At 40.1% G+C, this 22,500-nt stretch overlaps 1 protein-coding gene across 1 annotated transcript in view; it reads right to left on the reverse strand.

Annotated features, from left to right (window-relative positions):
* The window catches only part of LOC115225490 (neurofascin-like), a 498,646-nt gene that overhangs the window by 439,086 nt on the left and 37,060 nt on the right, over positions 1-22,500 (reverse strand). The window contains exons 10-12 of the mRNA XM_036514376.1: positions 18,977-19,261; positions 17,002-17,107; positions 15,379-15,749 (exon numbers count right to left, since the gene is read on the reverse strand). Coding sequence (XP_036370269.1) covers positions 15,379-15,749; positions 17,002-17,107; positions 18,977-19,261 — 762 coding nt within the window. The remainder of the gene's footprint in view (positions 1-15,378; positions 15,750-17,001; positions 17,108-18,976; positions 19,262-22,500) is intronic.

The raw sequence follows: 22,500 nt of genomic DNA on the forward strand, positions 1-22,500 counted from the left end.
ACAATTCATGTGAAAGCAGTTTAGCTGCTTGGCATGACATCCATAAACCATGCAAATCAGGCGTAGGAGTAGCTGTGTGGTAGGTAGCTTGCTTACCAACCACATGGTTCCAGGTTCAGTCCCACTGCGTGGCATCTTGGGCAAGTGTCTTCTGCTATAGCCTCGGGCCAACCAAAGCCTTGTGAGTGGATTTGGTAGACGGAAACTGAAGGAAGCGTATCATCATCATCATCATTGTTTAACGTCCATTTTCCATGCTAACATGGGTTGGATGGTTCGACGGGTCTGGGAAGCCAGGAGGCTGCGCCATATGTGTGTGTGTGTGTGTGTGTGTGTGTGTGTGTGTGTGTTTGTGTGTCTGTGTTTGTCCCCCCAACATTGTTTGACAACCGATGATGGTGTGTCTATGTCCCTGTTACTTAGCAGTTCAGCAAAAGAGACTGATAGAATAAGTACTAAGCTTACAAAGAATAAGTCCTGGGGTCGATTTGCTTGACTAAAGGCGGTGCTCCAGCATGGCCACAGTCAAATGACTGAAAGAAGTAACAGAGTAAAGAAAGTAAAGAGTATTACGTTTACATATAAATTTCAGGCTATTATACATTAGGGGACAAGGCACATTTCCCAAGGGCAGGAGTGGCTTAGTCAGACCCTGGTATATGACTGGTACTTAATGCTGTTGAGTCTGAAAGGTGGAAAGGTGGCACTGACCTCACAAAAATGCAAGTGGACACACAAACACACAAGCATGCAGACTTGCAGTAGTAGTAGTGGTAGTAGTAGTAGTAGTAGTAGTAGTAGTAGTAGTAGTAGTAAAGGTGCTGGTTGTGGTAGTAGCAGTAGTAGCATTTATTGTGTTTGGAGGAAGCAATATAAAAAGGGAAATGAATGCCTGATGTATCAGAATGTGCCAGGTTCAATACTCACCAAAGACATATAGAAAGGCATTAGCGAAGATATACCCATGGATATTACTGATATTACACTGGATGGTCATGGAATCTTGGTATGTGAGGTTGATGACAGTCAGGTTGGTTTCCTGTACTATAAACTTATTTTTATTGGGATATTCTGCAAAAATAAAATGTTTATAAACATTAATAATAATAATAATAATAACAATAATAATAATAATAATAATAATAACAATAATAATAATAATAATAATAATAACAATAATAATCAACTTCTGGTTGAAATATCTAACAGGAATGCACAAAAAGCTGGCTGAAAATTTTAACAACATAATAGCAGAGCCAGAGACAATGCCTGAGTGGCTCACGAAGGGGAAAACCATCTTAATTCCCAAATCAAATGAGACAGCAAAACCAGAAAACTACAGACCAATAACCTGTCTCCCTACAATGCACAAGTGGTTTACTGCAAGTGGTTTACTGCAGTGATATCGCAAAGGTTGAACAAGCACCTAGACGAAAACAACCTGTTTCCAGAAGAGCAGAAAGGATGCTGCAAAGGCTCATACGGCTGTAAAGATCAACTAATGATCAATAAAGCCATAACTGAAGACAGCCACAGAAAGAAGAAAGGCCTCAGTATGGCCTGGATCGACTACAAAAAGGCGTTTGATAGCATCCCCCACACATGGATCCTCGAAACACTAGCTATTAACAAAGTATCACCAACAATTATAAAATTCATAGGACACTCTATGAATAAATGGCAAACAGTGCTACAGCTCCAAACAAAAGAGGGACTCATGAAAACCAAAACCATCCCCATTAGAAGAGGAATATTCCAGGGAGACACGCTCTCTCCACTTCTTTTCTGCTTGGCACTGTCACCTCTATCTGATATGCTAAATAGAACTGGATGCGGATATAAATGTTACGGCAAAACGATCAGCCACCTTTTATATATGGATGACCTAAAACTATACGCTGCAAAGGACAAACAGCTGGACACTATTAAAGACAGTTCATGGATTTACCAAAGAAATAGATATGAAATTTGGATTAGAAAAATGCGCCAAAGTAACTATGAAAAGCGGAAAACTAGTTAAGAGTAGCAACATCACACTAGATAAAACCAATGAAATAAAAGAATTAGACCAAAACCAAACTTACAAATACTTAGGAATCCATGAACTAGATAAGACACAACACACACAAATGAAAGAGAAAATAAAAAAAAGAATATTATAGACGAGTTAGATCAATACTAAAAACAGAGCTCAATGCTAAAACAAGATAATAGGTATTAACACTTTAGCTGTCCCAGTTATAAGTTACAGCTACAATATCCTTAACTGGACACTAAATGAACTGACCAAAATAGATAGGAAAACAAAAAAATAATGACAGGATCTAGGATGCATCACCCAAAATCTGACATAGAAAGACTATATATACAACGTATAGAAGGTGGTAGAGGCCTTATACAGCTGGAAAACTACTACAAAATAACCACCATAGGACTGCAAAAATATCTACTTCAGAAGGAAGGAAAACTGATACAAATAGCGGCAAAACACGAGCAAAACAAAAAACTGTTCTCAGTATTTAAGGAAGCTGACAAATACAAACAAGAATCATACCACCTAACAAATATAAAGGAGAAGAAGATGAAGAAACAACAAAAGCTATAAAACAAATGAAATCCAAACTAAAACTAGAACAGCAACGAACCATGATAAAATGATGGCAAGAAAAACCCCTTCATGGTAAATACTGGACTAAACAAAATGCAAAAGAAATAGACAAAGAAAAATCCCAGCAATGGTTGAGAAGCTCAGGACTCAAAGCAGAGACAGAGGGATTTTTAATTGCAGCACAAGACCAAAGCCTCCCCACCAGAAATTACCAAAAACATGTAATGAAAAGAAATATTACAAGTAACTGCAGAATATGTGGAGATGGACAAGAAACAATAAATCATATTATCTCTGGCTGCCCAGTCCTGGCTAAGAAAGAATATATTCACAGACATGACAGAGTTGGAGCCTATGCCAACATTATGGAATAACAACAGAAAAAAGATGGTATAGGCACACACCAGAAAAGGTCACTGAAAACGAGAAAGCAACCATACTCTGGGATATGCTGATATACACAGATAGAGAAATTAAGGCCAACAGACCAGATATAGTTGTCAGAGATCATGAAGAAAAAGAATGCTTTCTAATTGATGTATCAATACTGGCAGATGACAACGTGTCTCTAAAAGAAATGGAGAAACTTTCAAAATACAAAGACCTAGAAATGGAGGTAACCAGAATGTGGAATCTAAAAACAGAAACAATTCCTATCATAGTAGGTGCATTAGGCATGAAAAAAAAAATATTCAGACAAATACATAACAAAAACACCAGGACTTACAAACACATATAACATACAGAAAATTGCACTACTAGGCACTGAACACATCCTACGCAGAACACTTTCCATACAATAACCATCAGAGCATCACAACAAATCACAGCACATACCCAAGGCACACAGAGCTGCGCTCGGTACTGAAGTGAAAGCACTCTATAAAAAATAATGCTACTGAATAATAATAATAATAATAATAATAATATATTAATGTCCCACTGCATGGCACCTTGGGCAAATGTCTTCTACTATAGCCTCGGGCTGACCAAAGCCTTGTGAGTGGATTTGGTAGACAGAAACTGAAAGAAGCCCATCATATATATATATATTGTAGTTTTATTTGTATCGTTTTTACATCCTGTTTGTGTTACATTTTTTCTTGCTTGTTTTTACCCCTCTGCGAGGTAATTTTATTTTAATTCTCTCGCAGGAAGGATTAGTTTGGCGAGTCGTGTCCTGTCTTGCCTTCGAAACACGCTGGAGTCGAACTAGTGACAGCTGATGATAGGGGATTTTTCCTTGTGTAGTATGTCCTGTACTCTGTTTTTCTGTTGTAAAAAAATGGTTTTTCCGTTTTCATTTCTCATTGAGTTCTACGTCTAGTTGTGGTGTCCTGTACTCACGTATATATATTTATATATGCATGTATATATACATGTAGATGTAGGTACGTACATATATGTTTGTATGTATGCATATATTTTATTTATTACACTATATATATATATATATATATACATATGTACATGTGTGTATATGTTTGTGTGTCTGTATTTGTCCCCCCAACATCACTTGACAACTTAGTGGTTCAGCAAAAAGAGACCGATAGAATAAGTACTAGGCTTACAAAGAATAAGTTCTGGGGTCGGTTTTGTTGACTAAAGGCGGTGGCCCAACATGGCCACAGTCAAATGGCTGAAGCCAGTAAAAGAGTTATAATAATAATAATAATAATAATAATAATAATAATAATAATCATCATCATCGTTTAGCGTCCGCTTTCCATGCTGGCATGGGTTGGACGGTTCAACCGGGGTCTGAGAAGCCAGAAGGCTGCACCAGGCCCAGCCTGATCTGGTAATGTTTCTACAGCTGGATGCCCATCCTAACGCCAACCACTCCATGAGTGTAGCGGGTGCTTTTTACGTGCCACCGGCACAGGTGCCAGACGAGGCTAGCAAACGGCCACGATCAGATGGTGCTTTTTATGTGCCACTGGCATGGAGGCAGTCAGGGCAGCGCTGGCAACGGCCACGTTCGGATGGTTCTCTTATGTGCCACGGGCACTGGTATCACAGCTACGATTTCCATTGAAGTTGATTGATTTTGATTTTGATTTTGATTTTCACTTGCCTCAACAGGTCTTCACAAGTAGAGTTTTGTGTCCCAAGAAGGAAAGGTATGCGTAAGTGGACTGAGGCCATGGTTAATAATAATAATAATACTTTAGAAAGGTTTGACGTAACTCTTCACAGAGGTAAACAGTGAAGATGAAGAGCATGATTCGATTGTAAGGTATTTTAATAGTTGAATGATATTTCAACAGTACATCTGTCTTTGTCAAGTTCAAAATAAGAAGTGATAAAAATTCAAAATTACAGAGATTTAAACGTAAAGTATGAATGAGAGCAATCAGTGTCCACACGTTGATGGAATGACATCATCAGTTTCTAAGTTACAATTTTGTAAGAGGCGAAAAGAAAAAGACAGAAAAAAAATAACAGAAAAAAGGAAAGAAGAATATTTAATCAAACAGTTTTGTATAAATTTGATGATGTTATCCTTTCCTCCTGGGCGTGATGTTAATAACCTTCAAACACATTTCCCCTCATGCATTTTGAGTATTGAAAGTGTAGCAGATTCAGAATATTTTCTGAGAATATGCATTTTCAAGTTTTCTTCAAAATTGAAGCCGCTTGAAACAAAATATTCAGCAAGTTCTGTCGAACTACTGTTATTGAGCCTGATGTCGAATCTGTGCCCATTAAACCTTTTCTTTAATTGTTCTGTTGTGCAACCAACATAAATTAAGTTGTGTTTCGTGCATTCTGCAGCGTACACCAAATAAATATCTTTACATGTTCCACCTTCTGTATAAATCTGATGGAATTCACTTCACTCATGTTGTTGCACAATGGACAGGGCTTACCTCTCTTGTGGCTGTTCTTTAAGGTACAGTGTGTAGATACTCCAGTGTTCATTTTCTTCGAGTCAGATATAGAGGTCAATAATTCTCTTATATTCATATTCCGTCTAAAGGCTATGATAGGCAGCTGAGGAAATATCTGCTTGAAGTGAGGATATTTTTTCGAGGATATCATATTAATAATAATAATAATAATAATAATAATAATAATAATATAATAATAATAATAATAATAATAATAATAATAATAAATGCCCCGATGCAATACAAGGCAGTGGCTCTCATAACTTCTGATCTTAACTGATTGGAAGTGTTATCATGTACATTGTTTTGTCTTGGTATAAAAGATGGGCTACAGCAAATATTCTGCTCAATACCACAGATTTGTTTCTCAGTTGTTTGACCTTAACCAGTTGAGCATGTCCCTTAGTGGCTGATGATATGAGCATCTCTGATCACGAGCAGAAATAGTGGGGGAGCATCATAGCCATGTGTTGAGAAGGATTCTTTGGGGTTTGAATAATTCACCTCTGGAAACATGGGTGTTTCGTTCAACATCCTTAAACAGCCTTTATTCAGGGACCTTTTGAGTGGGATGAGTTACTTGACCAGAAGAAAATTCTAACTGGGCCCCACCTGCAAGGTCATGTGCTGTTTATCTTGATATGAGATCACCATGTTGCGCACATATGGTTGTGATGCATGTGCCTAGTGTACCCTTATCAGACGGATAGTCATGATGGGTATACTGGGTTCGTATATTTTACCCCAGCGTCACTTTGATGGCATGCACTGCTCTCTCACTCAATAATAATAATAATAGAGTCAAAATTAAAAGAAGAGTGCCATTCTCATCTAGCGAACGATATAGCAACATCTCATGTGTCTTCAACAGGTTCAAAACATAATTTTGTCAATCTACTTCATTTTGGTTAATATATAATATATGAAGTATATTATATATTAACCAAATACTGGGTTAATAATATGTGTGTGTGTGTGTGTATGTGCATGGATATGCATGTATTCACATATACACAAGTTCATAGTCATTGTCATCATCATCATCATCATCACCACCTCCATCATCAGTGTCACTACTTACCGTTAATTCTCTTTCCATTGATGTACCACATGTGTTTACTGATGGGAGGTTTGCTAGTTCCATTACAGATGAAGGTAACTGAACTGCCCACACTGGTCACAATACTTCTTGGTTTTGTGGTCCATTCAGGCTTAGCTGAAACACACAATAACAACCATAACAATATCAACAACTATAATATCAACCAAATCAGCAACAATATCAACAAGTACAACAATGATTGTGTGATTGGGTATCACTCCATCACACTCTCTTCTCACTTGCTCTCGTTTCTATCTCTTTATTTAGACAACATTTCTCTAACTCTCATAAGTATCAAACTCTTTAACATTCATAATGTTAAGGTGAGCTATGCTTGCGTAGATAATGACATTTACAACATTTTATACTAAAACAAAAGAGAAACATGTACCACACACTCACTCACTCCATCCCATACGTTAGCCTGTAATTACTGATGCCACCAGCTGCTACTGGGAGTATCCTGCCTCCCAAATTCTGTGGTCTGTAGAGCTACGCACACATCATCTAATGCCATCACGAGACATTATATAAGCATAAATGCCAATGGGCTTGAATGAAGATATATACATCACATGTACTCTTTCAGACATACTAATAAGGAAATCTCCTGTTTCTGTTCACACCTACACACACACCCACGCGCACAAACACACCTATATGCACACAAATGTACATTCGTATATATATATATATATATATATACACATATACTCCCAGTAGGCAGCTGGTGGCATCAATATTTTCAGGCTAACGTATGGGATGGAGTGAGTGAGTGTGGTACATGTTTCTCTTTTGTTTTAGTATAAAATGTTGTAAATGTCATTATCTACGCAAGCATAGCTGACCTTAACATTATGAATGTTAAAGAGTTTGATAATTATGAGAGTTCGAGAAATGTTGCCTAAATAAAGAGATAGAAACGAGAGCAAGTGAGAAGAGAGTGTGATGGAGTGATACCCAATATATATATATACATATAATATATATGCATAAATATACACATACACACCTATATACATACATATATATATAATATATATATAATATATATATATAATATATATATATACACATACACACCTATATATATACATACAATCCAATATTATATATATATATATATGTATGTATATACAGGGAAACATATGCATTATGTACAAGTCTACAAATGCTGGGCTTGGTACGACCACTCAAATGTCTTGAAGATAATGCTGCAGCTTGGCCACAGACCAAAGACTGAAACCAGTTAAAGAATAAAAGAATAACGGAATACTTATTCAGATTTACATTCAATCTTCACGGTCATGACTCGTTGCATTGCCTGGCTGAAACTCGTTACACGTGCGTGGCATTCATAGATTCCTTCGTCCTCAAACCCAGCATCCAGAATATTGAGCTGATGCTTAGAGCTGGAAAACCGATACTTTGTATTCTGCTCTATTTGTATTCTTCTCTCTTTAGTGTTCGGAACCATCGGATTTCCGGTGTCGGACTGAGAATGAGAAATAAGACATAAGGAGTTGGGGGGGCTAAAAACAAATGTAATGTTATAGATAATACTTGCAGAAATACCCGGCATTGCCTGGGTTAAAGAAAATAACGAAATTTAAAAACGCTGTCTAGATTACTCAGATCTCGACTGCTATTAGCTGAGGTACCAACTTTCCACATTAACAACTCTCCAACCCATGCCAGCATGGAACATAGACATTAAGTGAAATGTTAAAACAAAGTTTTCAACTCATATCTCATCATCATCATCATCATCGTTTAACGTCCGCTTTCCATGCTAGCATGGGTTGGACGGTTCAACTGGGGTCTGGCAAGCCCGAAGGCTGCACCAGGCCAGTCAGATCTGGCAGTGTTTCTACAGCTGGATGCCCTTCCTACCCGATGGACAGAAAGACAGTTTCTATGACACCCTATTGCAGACCACCTCATTGACGAACGACAGGGACCTTCTCTTTGTGGCTGGTGACTTCAATGGGCATGTTGGACGGCATGCTGGGGGCTTCCATGGCGTACATGGAGGCTATGGTTATGGTTCCCGCAACGAGGAGGAAACCAGGCTGCTGGAGTTCTGCGATGCGAATAGTCTTATGGTTTGCAACACTAACTTCAGGAAACCGACAAGCCACCTGGTCACCTACAGATCAGGCCGGCATACTAGCCAAATCGACTACATCCTTGCCAGAAAAAGGAAAGATGGCTGCTTATAAATGCCAAAACCTTCCCAGGCGAAGAATGCACCCCACAACATAGACTGGTAGTTAGTGACTTTAGGATCAGGACTAAGAGGGCGACTAGAAGACGACCAACATGGAGAAGAAGGGTCTGGAAGCTTAAAGACCCTGCGAATGGACAGAGATTTAGAGATATGTTACTTGAAGCCTTTGACGAAATGGAAGGGGGTATAGCTACACATGGGGTAGAAGACAACTGGACGCTTCTGAGGGACAACCTGCTGAAAGCCACTGACCAGATCTGTGGCTGGTGCAAAGTCCCCTCAAGACCCAAAATAACGTGGTGGTGGAACAATACCGTTGACAGGGCTATTAGACAAAAGAAACAGGCTTGGAAGGACTGGAAGAATGGTGGTAGCAGGGAAGTGTATCAGACTGCCAGAAGGGAAGCTAGGAGGCAGGTGTATTTAGCCAGAGGGGAAGCAGATAAGAAAAAAATTTGCCAATGTTCTGAGCCGTGAGGATGAAAGACTTGAGGTATTTCGTGTTGCAAGACAGTGTGTGAGAGAGAATCGTGACGTGGTAGGTGAGAAATGTGTTCGCAAGGATGACGGTTCACTTGCGCTAAATGAGGATACAAAGAGAGAGGTATGGAGACGCCACTATGAAAGGTTGCTGAATGAGGAAAATGAATGGGATAAAGAGAGTCTGCCGAATGTCGACCCAACAGAGGGACCAGCAATCCAAGTTGACAGTTCCTTAGTAGTTAAGGCAATTAGAAGCATGAAAACAGCGAAAGCCCCAGGCCCATCAGGAATTACTGCAGAGATGCTCAAAATATCTGGTAGTGTCGGCTATAGCCTAGTCACCCGTATAGTTAACCAGGTGATACACAAAGGAGTCATACCCAATGACTGGTGTAGCAGCATAATAGTCAACTGCTACAAAGATAAAGGTGACGCCTTAGATACAAATAACTACAGGGGTATCAAGCTGCTGGATCAGGTAATGAAGGTTACAGAGAGGGTTATAGCCCAACTAATTAGAGAGAGAGTTAGCTTAGATCAGATGCAGTTTGGGTTCGTGCCAGGGAAAAGTACTACTGATGCTATATGCCTGGTAAGACAGCTGCAGGAGAAATACCTAGCCAAAGATAAGCCCCTGTACCTGGCTTTTGTTGACATGGAGAAAGCCTTCGACAGAGTCCCCCGATCTCTTATCTGGTGGTCAATGAGGAAACTAGGGATAGATGAATGGTTAGTGAGAGCTGTACAAGCCATGTACAGAGACGCTGCTAGTAAGATGAGGGTGGGCATCGAGTACAGTGAAGAATTCAGGGTAGAGGTTGGGGTCCACCAAGGTTCAGTCCTCAGTCCCCTCCTATTTATCATAGTCCTCCAAGCAATAACGGAGGAATTCAAGACAGGATGCCCCTGGGAGCTCCTCTATACTGATGACCTTGTTCTAATTGCTGAGTCACTATCAGAACTGGAGGAGAAGTTTCAGGTGTGGAAACAAGGATTAGAATCGAAGGGCCTTAGAATCAACCTAGCCAAAACCAAAGTCCTAATAAGTAGGAAGGTAGACCAATCACGAACGACTTCAGGTAGATGGCCCTGCTCAATCTATAAAAAGGTGTAGGTAGAAACTCTATAAGGTGCACCAAGTGTAAGCTATGGACACATAAGAGGTGCAGCAATGTCAAAGGAAGGCTAACTAGGAAAATAGTTTTTGTCTGTGGCAGATGCTCAGGAGCAATAAACACTGGAAATGTGCAGAGACCAACTTCTACCACATTCCTGGGAGAAAAACTAGAAGTAGTTGATAGCTTCCGCTACCTAGGTGACCAAGTCAGTAGCGGGGGTGGGTGTGCTGAAAGTGTAACTGCTAGAGTAAGAATAGCCTGGGCAAAGTTTAGAGAGCTCTTACCCCTGCTGGTGACAAAAGGCCTCTCGCTCAGAGTAAAAGGCAAACTGTATGATGCATGTGTACATACAGCCATGCTACATGGTAGTGAAACATGGGCCGTGACTGCTGAGGATATGCGTAAGCTCGCAAGAAATGAAGCCAGTATGCTCCGATGGATGTGTAATGTCAGTGTTCATAATCGACAGAGTGTAAGTACCTTGAGAGAAAAGTTGGACCTAAGAAGCATCAGTTGTGGTGTGCAAGAGAGACGTTTGCACTGGTATGGTCATGTGGCGAGAATGGCTGAAGATAGTTGTGTGCAAAAGTGCTACACCCTAGCAGTTGAGGGAACCTGTGGAAGAGGTAGACCCAGGAAAACCTGGGACGAGGTGGTGAAGCACGACCTTCGTACTTTAGGTCTCACCAAGGAAATGACTAGAGACCGAGACCTATGGAAGTATGCTGTGTGTTAGAAGACCCGGCAAGACTAGTGAGACCATAACCCGTGGCCTCTACCTGGTATGTAGCCAGTCGACTTATACATACCTTTCCTTCTTGGGACACAAAACTCCACTTGTGAAGACCCGTTGAGGCAAGTGAAAATCAAAATCAAACCAAATCAAATCAGATATCAGAAAGCAGAACCAAAATCGAAGTCGATCAACATCAATGGAAATTGCGGCTGTGATACCAGTGCCGGTGACAAGTAAGCGAACCATCCGATCGTGGCTGTTGCCAGCGTCGCCCCGACTGGCCTCCGTGCCGGTGACACGTAAAAAGCGCCATCCATTAATGGCCGTTGCCAGGCGTGCCTGGCCCCCGTGCCGGTGGCACATAAAAGCAACATCCATTCGTGGCCGTTTGCCAGCTCCGTCTGGCTCCTGTGCGGGTGGCACGTAAAAAGCACCCACTACACTCGCGGAGTGGTTGGCGTTAGGAAGGGCATCCGGCCATAGAAACACTGCCAGACCAGACTGGGCCTGATGCAGCCTTCTGGCTTCACAGACCCCAGTTGAACCGTCCAAACCCATGCTAGCATGGAAAGAGGACGCTAAATGATGATGATGATATATATATATATATATATATACACGACGGGCTTCTTTCAGCTTCTGTCTACCAAATCCACTCAAGGCTTTGGTTGACCTGAGGCTATAGTAGAAGACACCTGCTCAAAGCATCATGCAGTGGGACTGAACCTTGAACCATGTGGTTAGTAAGCAAGCTTCTTACCACACAGCAACTCCTGTGCCTATGACTGGTGAATATAGAAAGGTAAGCATTACATAAAAGGAAAGTAATTATGATGATGATGATGATGATGTTGTTTAGCCCTAGGTCAGGCTCGCTGGAGCAGATCTATGATCAAAGACATTCTATCCGTGACCATCCTGTTTGGTTCTATGCACTGTAAATGCAGGATGATAGTATCCAAAGTGATCTTCTCTAAGAAGTTTGAATGTGGTTTGAGGGATATTTGGCTGCCATTTCTAGTAGAGTAAGCAATCACATAGAAGCTTGGTTGTTTACCAATGTGACGGCAGCAATGTTGGTGTTGGTGGTGTATGGATGGTGTCGATGCTGGTATGGCTTGTGGTGGTAGTAGCAGTGATTGGGGTAATGGTAGGGATGGTGGTGGTGGTGTTGATAGTGGTGGTGGTAGTGGTGGTGATTATGGTTGTGGTGTAGGCGTCGATAGTGTTGGTGGTAGTAATGGTGGCGTCGATAGTGTTGGTGGTAGTGGTGATTGTGGTAATGGTAGTGATGGTGGTGGTGGTGGTAGTGATTGTGGCAATGGTAGTGATGGTGGTGGTGTCGATAATGGTGATGGTGACGTCAATGGTGTTGGTGGTGGTGATAGTGGTGGTGGTGTCGGTGGTAGTATTGGTGGTGGTGGTGGTTAAAGAATGCTGGTGATGGCGGAGGTCCACAGGACCAAGGAAATGAGGCAGAATTGAACTCACTGTCCACCGAATATACACTGCAACTTCACTGTGTCTCCTTTAAGAAAGAGCCCCTTATTAGGGGCAACATTGATTAGATGAGGTTGGTGATTTTCAGGTGGCACTGAAAGTAGACAAAAGACAAGGAACTTCTATATCATCATCATCATCATCATCATTTAACATATTTATTCCCACTTAATCGACCCCAGGTCTTATTCTTTGTAAGCCTAGTACTTATTCTATTGGTCTCTTTTGCCGAACCGCTAAGTTACGGGGATGGAAACACACCAGCATTGGTTGTCAGGTGATGTTGGGGAGACAACACAGACACATACACACACACACCACACACACACACACACATATATATATATATATATATATACATAAACATATACATGACGGGTTTCTTTCAGTTTCCATCTACCAATCCACTCACAAGGCTTTGGTTGGCCTGAGGCTATAGTAGAAGACACTTGCCCAAGATGCTGTGCAATGGAATTGAACCCGGAACCCTGTGGTTGGTAAGCAAGCTACTTACCACAGCCACTCCTACAATTAATTTAGAACAATGTGACTAAATAAGCATTACGTTTGACAGAATAACTTGAATGCTAAAGGTTTACTGTTATAAACCCTTCTACTCTTTTACTTGTTTCAGTCATTTGACTGTGGCCATGCTGGAGCACTCCCTTTAGTCGAGCACATCGACCCCAGGACTTATTCTTTGTAAGCCTAGTACTTATTCTATCGGACTCTTTTGCCGAACTGCTAAGTTATGGGGACGTAACTTAGCAGCTGTCAAGCGATGTTGGGGGACAAACACAGACACACACACACACACACACACACATATATATATATATATATACATATGACGGGCTTCTTTCAGTTTCCATCTACCAAATGCACTCACAAGGTTTTGGCCGGCCTGAGGCTATAGTAGAAGACACTTGCCCAAGGTGTCACACAGTGAGACTGAACCGGAACCATGTGGTTGGTAAGCAAGCTACTTACCACAAAGCCACTCCTGCGCCTAAGCTATCTCATAGCTTTGAAATTTTAATGATGTGATTGTTTACTTTAGAATGACATTATAGGGTAGGTGTGACAGGCAGGATCTGGCATACAAGAAGAAAAATATATATTTCTTTACTACCCACAAGGGGCTAAACACAGAGGAGACAAACGGATTAAGTCAACTACATCGACCCCAGTGCATAATTGGTACTAAATTTATTGACCCCAAAAAGATGAAAGGCAAAGTCGACCTTGGCAGAATTTAAACTCAGAATATAAAGACAGATGAAATACCTATTTCTTTACTACCCACAAGTGGCTAGACATAGAGGGGACAAACAAGGACAGACAAACGGATTAAGTCAATTACATCGATTCCAGTGCGTAATTGGTACTTAATTTATCGACCCCGAAAGGATGAAAGGCAAAGTCGACCTCGGTGGAATTTAAACTCAGAACATAACGGCAGACGAAATATGGCTAAGCATTTCGCCCGGCGTGCTAATGTTTCTGCCAGCTTGCCACCTTATACAAGAAGAAAAATATATTGGCCAGATATGGTCAGTGTAAATGCAAAGGGGCTAATCTATAAACCCTTTTAATTGCAAATGAAAGAAAAACTCACTTGGTATAGCTTTCAAATAAAACGGTTTGCCCCGTGTGGTTTCTCGGTTAAACTTGTTGGTAACCACGCAGACATAGGCAGCGTCTCTGTAGGAGTCTTCTTCTAATACATTAGTAAAGATGAGGTTGGCTGAAAAAGAAAGAGAAAGAGAGAGAGGTGTAGAGAGAGGAATTTTGTGTATATTTCTGAGTGATGAGTTGTGTGGTAAGAAGCTTGTACCCCAACCACATGATTCCTGGTTCAGTCCCACTGCATGGCATCTTGGGCAAGTGTCTTCTACTGGCTGTGTGGTAAGTAGCTTGCTTACCAACCACATGGTTCTGGGTTCAGTCCCACTGCATGGCATCTTGGGCAAGTGTCGTCTGCTATAGCCCCGGGCTGACCAAAGCCTTGTGAGTGGATTTGGTAGATGGAAACTGAAAGAAGCCTGTCGTATGTATATATATATATATATATGTATGTGTGTGTATGTGTTTGTGTGTCTGTGTTTGTCCCCCTAGCATTGCTTGACAACTGATGCTGGTGTGTTTATGTCCCCGTCACTTAGCGGTTCGGCAAAACAGACCGATAGAATAAGTACTTACAAAGAATAAGTCCCGGGGTCGATTTGCTCAACTAAAGGCAGTGCTCCAGCATGGCCACAGTCAAATGACTGAAACATGTAAGAGAGTAAAAGAGTATAGATTCAGATCAACCAAAGCCTTGTGAGTGGATTTGGTAGATGGAAACTGAAAGAAGCCTGTTGTACATATTGTGTGTGTATGCGTGTGTGTGTGTGCACATGCTCGCACATGTGCATTTTTGTGTGTGTTTGTCCCACCACTACTGAGTGACAACCAGTGTTGGTGTGTTTATGTCCCCGTTACTTAACAGTTGCAACGTCACAGGGGCCAAGCTGTATCGGCCCCTTTGCCTTTCCCTTGGATAGTAGAAGACACTTGCCCAAGGTGCCAGACTGTGAGACTGAACCCGGAACTATGTGGTTCATAAGCAAGCAACTTACCACACAGCCACTCCTATGCCTATACACAGAAAAAAAAGATAAAACAGTATTAGTAGTGGTGGCCATGGTGAGAAGGCTATACTAACCTTGGTGGTCCATTAGGATTCGTTCAGTGAAGTCAAAGGCCTTGAATGATCCATCTTTGTGTTTCAACACCCACGTCACGTTGGCCTCAGGGTAACTGATTGGCTTGTTACAAGGGAGGACGAGAGATGCCCCTGGTAACACAGTGATGGTCTCTGGTTCCTGATTGGTGTACGGCATCAGGAAGGCAAGCCGTAGCTCAACGATGCCTGACATGGCCACCCCATAAGAGTTGTTTGCAAAACATTGATACATGCCAGCATCTTTTTTTCTGGGTCGCTTGAACACAAGTGTTCCCTCGTTTGGTACTGTGGAGATAAAGTCATCACTGCCAGCCACATTGAAGTCCCGTTTGTCCTTTTTCCAGGTGTACCTGGTTGTAGAAGAGAAGGAAAAAGATGAAGACGAAGGAGATGGGGATAGAGGGTGGGTGAGTTTTTGAGTATGGATGTAGATATAAATGAAGTGATAATGGGTGGAAATTGAGGAAAGTAGAAAGGAGGACAGGGGTCTGTGTGTGTGGGTGTTTGTGTGTATTTGTGTGAGTGTGTGTAAGAGAAAGAGAGCAAGAGATACAGACGAACAGAAAGACAGAGAAACTGAATAGTGAGTTTAAAAACAATGTGGAGAGATAAAAAGTAGACATACACACACATATGCATGTGCGCATGCACCCCCCAAACATACAACCATACACACACTTTTCTAGGATTTTCCATGATATTACATGTGGATTTCTGTCATCTTTCAGCTGCCATACATGGCTGGTTAATGAAGTAGTGTATCTCATTCCCGGTATCCTGAAGAAGATCTGTGGTTGGAGCAGTGTTACCGGAGCATCCAATATAATCTATACTAGCAGTATCACCCGGTGTTGCTCGGGTTTGTAAGTGAAATAACTATAAAGCATTTTTAGAGAGTTATAGCCAAAAAATTATCACCCGGCGTTGCTCGGGTTTGTAAGGGAAATAACTATAAAGCATTTTTAGAGAGTTATAGCCAAAAAATTTTTGAGAGTTAAAAAGGTCGAGTTGCGTCCCCTAGACCATCTGTGGTTTGTGTTTCTGATTGTCGACCCCATGTCAAATTCATCGATCTTTTTCAGAACTGGGGGAACTTTTCAAAATTTTCGCTGTGTTAGTTTTGAATTATGACATTGGGCTATGTGTGTGTCAAGTTTCATCAGAATCGGTTGAAAGCCGTGGTCAGGGTGAGGATACAACCTAACAGACACACAGACACGCACACAGACAAACTGCCGTTTATATATAGAGAGATATACATATTTATATATGCATGTATTAATAATTAAGAGTGCTAAAAGCAGCACCAGCATGCTAAAAATAGCAGTCAGAACACGACCACAACCCTAAATCTTCACAGATTTATATTAATTAACTTGGGGGAATGAGTAAAAATTCTAAACCCCTGTACCAAAAACGAAAAGAATCTTAAATTGAAAAACCAGACAACCACTTTTCTTAACACCCATCCCCACTACACCATCTTCACTACACGACTACATTATCTCCACACCACATGGCCACCACTTCTGCTCTACTGCCATCAGAACCACATGATTGCACCACCACTACTACTACTACTACACAAACAATAATACATACGTTGGTTGTGGTTCACCACTGGCCTTGCATGGAAGTACCGCAGTCTGAAATTCTTTAAACAGTACCTGGGTAGGTGGGTTGATTAATATCACAGGTGGCTGGGTACCTGTAACAGAAAGAGGAGAGCATCACTGTCATAAACATACATAAAATCAACATCCTCGTCCATGTTCCATGCTTGTATGGATTGGACAGAGTTTACGGAGGTAGATTTTTTTAGAATATACTAGCAGTATCGCCCGGCGTTGCTCAGGTTTGTAAGGGAAATAACTATATAAGCATTTTTAGAGAGTTATAGCCAAAAAATAGCAAAAAAATGGAAAAAAAAAATTATGGTAATTTTTTTTAAATCGTTGACTCATCGTAGACATTTTTAGAGAGTTACTTCCCTTATATAATAGCGAAAAAATACATTAAAATGGAAAAAAATGATGGTAAAATTTTTTTTTAAATCGTTGACTCATCGTAGACATTTTTAGAGAGTTACTTCCCTTATATAATAGCGAAAAAATACATTAAAATGGAAAAAAATGATGGTAAAATTTTTTTTAAATCGTAGACGCGTGCTAATACCCAGAAGGGCTCGTTATGAATCACGACTATATATGTGAGGCAAAAAAAGATGGCAGTTTAGGAGATACGTAGTTTGATTTCTTGCTAAAATGCATCTCTTAAAATATATGCAACCAGGTATTGCCAAGAAGGCAGGAGTAGGGGGTTGAGATTGCAGTGACTGGTGAAAATCTGGGTATAAAGATGGGGTGGGGGGAAAGTAGCGATACACACACACACACACACACACACACACACACAAACACACACAAACACACACACACACACATATAAACAATTGCAGCGTGGAAAGTGTTTATAAACCTTTTAAGAAACACACAAAAACCGTTAGATTCACTTCAACATTTAAATTTAATTTGGAAAAATATTTTCGTCGCTTTGAGACGACAAAACTTCGTGCTGCATCTCTTAAATAGCTTATAAACACCTTCCACGGTGCAATTGTTTTCGTTTCAGCACACAATCTCAGATCAAGTCACTCGCTATGCAAGTACATCTCCGTAAATATATACATATATTCTGTCATCTGAACGTGGCCGTAGCCAGCACCGCATCGACTGGCCTCCGTGCTGGTGGCATGTAACAAACACCATCTGATCATGGCCGTTGCCAGCCTCGCCTGGCCTCTATGCTGGTGGCACGTAAAAAGCACCATCCGAGTGTGGCCGTTCGCCAGCCTCGTCTGGCACCTGTGTTGGTGGTACATAAAAAGCACCCACTACACTCACAGAGTGGTTGGCGTTAGGAAGGGCATCCAGGTGTAGAAACACTGCAAGATCTGACTGGCCTGGTGCAGCCTTCGGGCTTCCTAGAACCCAGTTGAACCGTCCAACCCATGCTAGCATGGAAAGCAGACGTTAACTGATGATGATGATGATGATGATGATGATATAAAACCATGTGTGTATCGTTGGCGATTTTCTTTCTCCGTCTTCCCTTCTTTGGATCTTTCCTTTTTCTATATTTTGATGAAGAGCTCTGCTCGAAACGTTAAATCCTCCTTCTTTCTTCCTTTCCTGAGCATCCAATAACACTATACTTGTTCCACATCCTCACGTTGTTGTGTTTTCTCTTTATGTTTTCATGTTTGGATTAACTATATATATATATATATATATATATATATTATATATATATATATATATATATATGACAACCTGTTTTCAGTTTATGTCTACCACATCCACTCACATGTCCCTAGTAGACTTGTGGGTGGATTTGTATAGTAGAAGACACTTGCCAAAGATGCAATGCAGTGGGACTGAACCAGGCACCGTGTGGTTGGGAAGCAAGATTCTTACCTGTAAGTTAAAATTCAATCTTGGGTACTCAAAGATAGGTGGTCACCACCTCTGAGGAGTTGGGAACAACAAACACATACAAACATACAAAATAAACTTACCTTTAACAGAGAGAAATGCTGATGCATTGACACTATCCAATCCATCTGTGACCATGCATGTGTAACGGCCAACATCATTTCTGGTCACACTCCTGATGGTCAGTGAATTGTTCTGGGAGTTTAGGCTTATTCTGTCATCGATGGCTATAGCCTTGCCATCCTTCCACCAAATGGTTCGTAAGTCATCTTCCTGCATGGTATCACTTGTGGCAGCACATGTGAATATTGCCTCCGCTCCTTTGCTCACCTCCAAATCAGATGGATAACGTTCCATTCTTATCATCTCTGAAATGATACAAGGATTTCATCTATGTATATATAATATATGATATATCAATCTAATACGCAAACTGAAAAAGCTACCAATAGTTTCATGTTTTTGTGATACTTGAATTAGGCATATTTATAAAATACACCATGTATCTCCAAGCAATCTTCCAGGCTCTCTTAATTTGTTAAGATATATTTTAAAAAGTAGGATGCAAATTTCACTCCTAAACCATTTACCATTTATGTCTGTTGGGTTATTAAAGGACCAGAGGAAATGTAAGGCAAAAAAAAAACAATTGCAGTTTAGGAGATATGTAGTTTGATTTCTTGCTAAAATGCATCTCTTAAAATATATGCAGCCAGGTATTGCCAAGAAGGTAGGAGTAGGGAGTGGAGATTGCAGTGACTGGTGAAAATCTGGGTATATATGACCACGTGTGTATCGTTGGCCATTTTCTTTCTCCGTCTTCCCTTCTTTGGACCTTTCCTTTTACTATGTTTTTGACAAAGAGCTCTGCTCGAAACGTTAATCCTCCTTCTTTCTTTCCTTTCCTGAGCATCCATAACACTATACTTGTTCCACATCCTAACGTTGTTGTGTTTTCTCTTTGTTCATGTTTGGATTAACTATATATATATATATATATATAACGGGAAGCTTTATGAAAATAAACAAAAGACGAAGGCAGGTGGAAAACAAACGAACAATTGTATTAGTATGGCGCTCAGGAATATAAATAAAACAAGTCTTTAACGTTTCGAGCCTACGCTCTTCAACAGAAGATACACAGAGAGAGAAAAACACAGAAAGAAGGAGAGAAAAAAATGCGTGCAGTAGCTAACGAATCAACATGCGATCTGATTTCGGCCAGAGGTCAAAGATCAAACATGAGATGCGAGAGCGAAATAAGGGGAGATAATAGGGTTGATAAATGGGTTGAGGGACCAGCTAAAGTGCGTGGGAGGGGTCTGGATGTGTGTATGTATAGGGTTGGTGTATGTATTAGTATGTATAAGGGTGTGTGTGTGTGTGTATGAGAGAGTATTAGTGCGTAAGATTGGTCTGGACATGCGTATGTATGGGAAATATAAATTTAGAAAAAATCCACCTTTTATCAATTCAAAATGAACGATTAAATTACAGCATCTAGAAAATTAAATATAATATTAAAATTAAAATAACAATAATATACCAATGATTAAGTAAATTGCAAAATAATAATAAAAATGAATATATTTGGTAAATTTCTAAATTTCATATTTCTAAATTGAATTTTTCCCTGTAAGTTAGGAATATTATTCCCTCAAATAATAATAATTATTATTATTATATATATATATATATATATATATATAATTTCTTAGATACAAGCAGTATCGCCCGGCGATGCTCGGGTTTGTAAGGGAAATAACTATATAAGCATTTTTAGAGAGTTACTTCTCTTATATAACCCGAGCAAAAATTAAAAATGCGGAAAATGATGGTAAAATTTTTTTTTAAATCGTAGACTCATTGTAGATGTGCGCTAATACCCAGAAGGGCTCGATATGAATGACGAACATAAGATACCCGCTTTTGGTTAAACTGGACCGCAAAATGTGGGAGTAATTAGGAATCTAAATCGGAAGAGACAGAGTCTCACACACACAACTTCAAATTTATATATAATGATATTTTAAAAACTAGGATGCAAATTTCACTCCTAAACCATTTACCATTTATGTCTGTTGGGTTATTAAAGGACCAGTTTCATAGACTGTGTATATAATAGTTAAAATTGAATCCAGGGGACACAGGCATTGGTGAGGAAAACAAGAATAATAATGACAGGATCTAGGATGCACCACCCAAAATCTGACATAGAAGGGCTGTATATATAATGTATAGAAGGTGGTAGAGGCCTTATACGGCTGGAAAACTATTATAAAATAACCACCATAGGACTGCAAAAATACCTACTTCAGAAGCAAAGAAAACTAATACAAACAGCCACAAAACACGAGCAAAACAAAAACTGTTTTCAGTATTTAAGGAAGCTGACAAGTACAAACAAGAAGTCATACTACCTAACAAATATGAAGAAGAAGGAGAAGAAACAACAAAAGCTATAAAACAAATGAAATCCAAACTAGAACAGCAACGGACTATGATAAAACGATGGCAAAAGAAAGCTCCTTCATGACTAATACTGGGTTAAACTAAATGCAAAAGAAATAGACAGAGAAAAATTCCAGCAATGGTTGAGAAGCTCAGGACTTAAAGCAGAGACTGAAGGATTTTTAATTGCAACACAAGACCAAACCCTCCCCACTAGAAATTACCAAAAACACATAATGAAAAGAAATACAAGTAACTACAGAATATGTGGAGATGGACAAGAAACAGTAAATCATATTATCTCTGGCTGTCCAGTCCTGGCTAAGAAAGAATATATTCACAGACATGACAGAGTTGGGACCTACATACACTGGAATAACAACACTGGAATAACAACAGAAAAAAGATGGTATAGGCACACACCAGAAAAGGCAACAGAAAATGAGTAAGCAACCATACTCTTGGATATGCCAATACACACAGATAGAGAAATTAAGGCCAATAGGCCAGATATAGTTGTCAGAGATCATAAAGATAAAAATGCTTTCTAATTGAAGTATCAATACCTGCAGATGACAACGTTTCTCTAAAAGAAATGGAGAAACTTTCAAAATGCAAAGACCTGGAAATAGAGGTAACTCGAATGTGGAATCTAAAAACAAACAATTCCTATCATAGTAGGCGCATTAAGTATGATAAAAAAATATTCAGACAAATCATCATCATCATCGTTTAACGTCTGCTTTCCATGCTAGCATGGGTTGGATGATTTTGACTGAGGGCTGGCGAACCAGATGGCTGCACCAGACTCCAATCTTGATCTGGCAGAGTTTCTACAGCTTGATGCCCTTCCTAATGCCAACCACTCCGAGAGTGTAGTGGGTGCTTTTTACGTGCCACCGGCACAAATACATAACAAAAGCACCAGGACTTACAAATATATATAACATAGAGAAAATTGCACTACTGGGCACTGCACACATCCTACGCAAAACACTTTCAACACAGTAAAAATAAGAGCATCACAGCAAACCACAAGGCACACAGAGCTTTGCTCGGTAGTGAAGTGAAAGCATGTTATAAAAATAAAACTACTGAATACTACTACTACTACTACTACTACTACTACTACTACTACTACTACTACTACTACAAC

Source organism: Octopus sinensis, linkage group LG27, assembly GCF_006345805.1.
Source record: "Octopus sinensis linkage group LG27, ASM634580v1, whole genome shotgun sequence".
Lineage (NCBI taxonomy): Eukaryota > Metazoa > Mollusca > Cephalopoda > Octopoda > Octopodidae > Octopus > Octopus sinensis.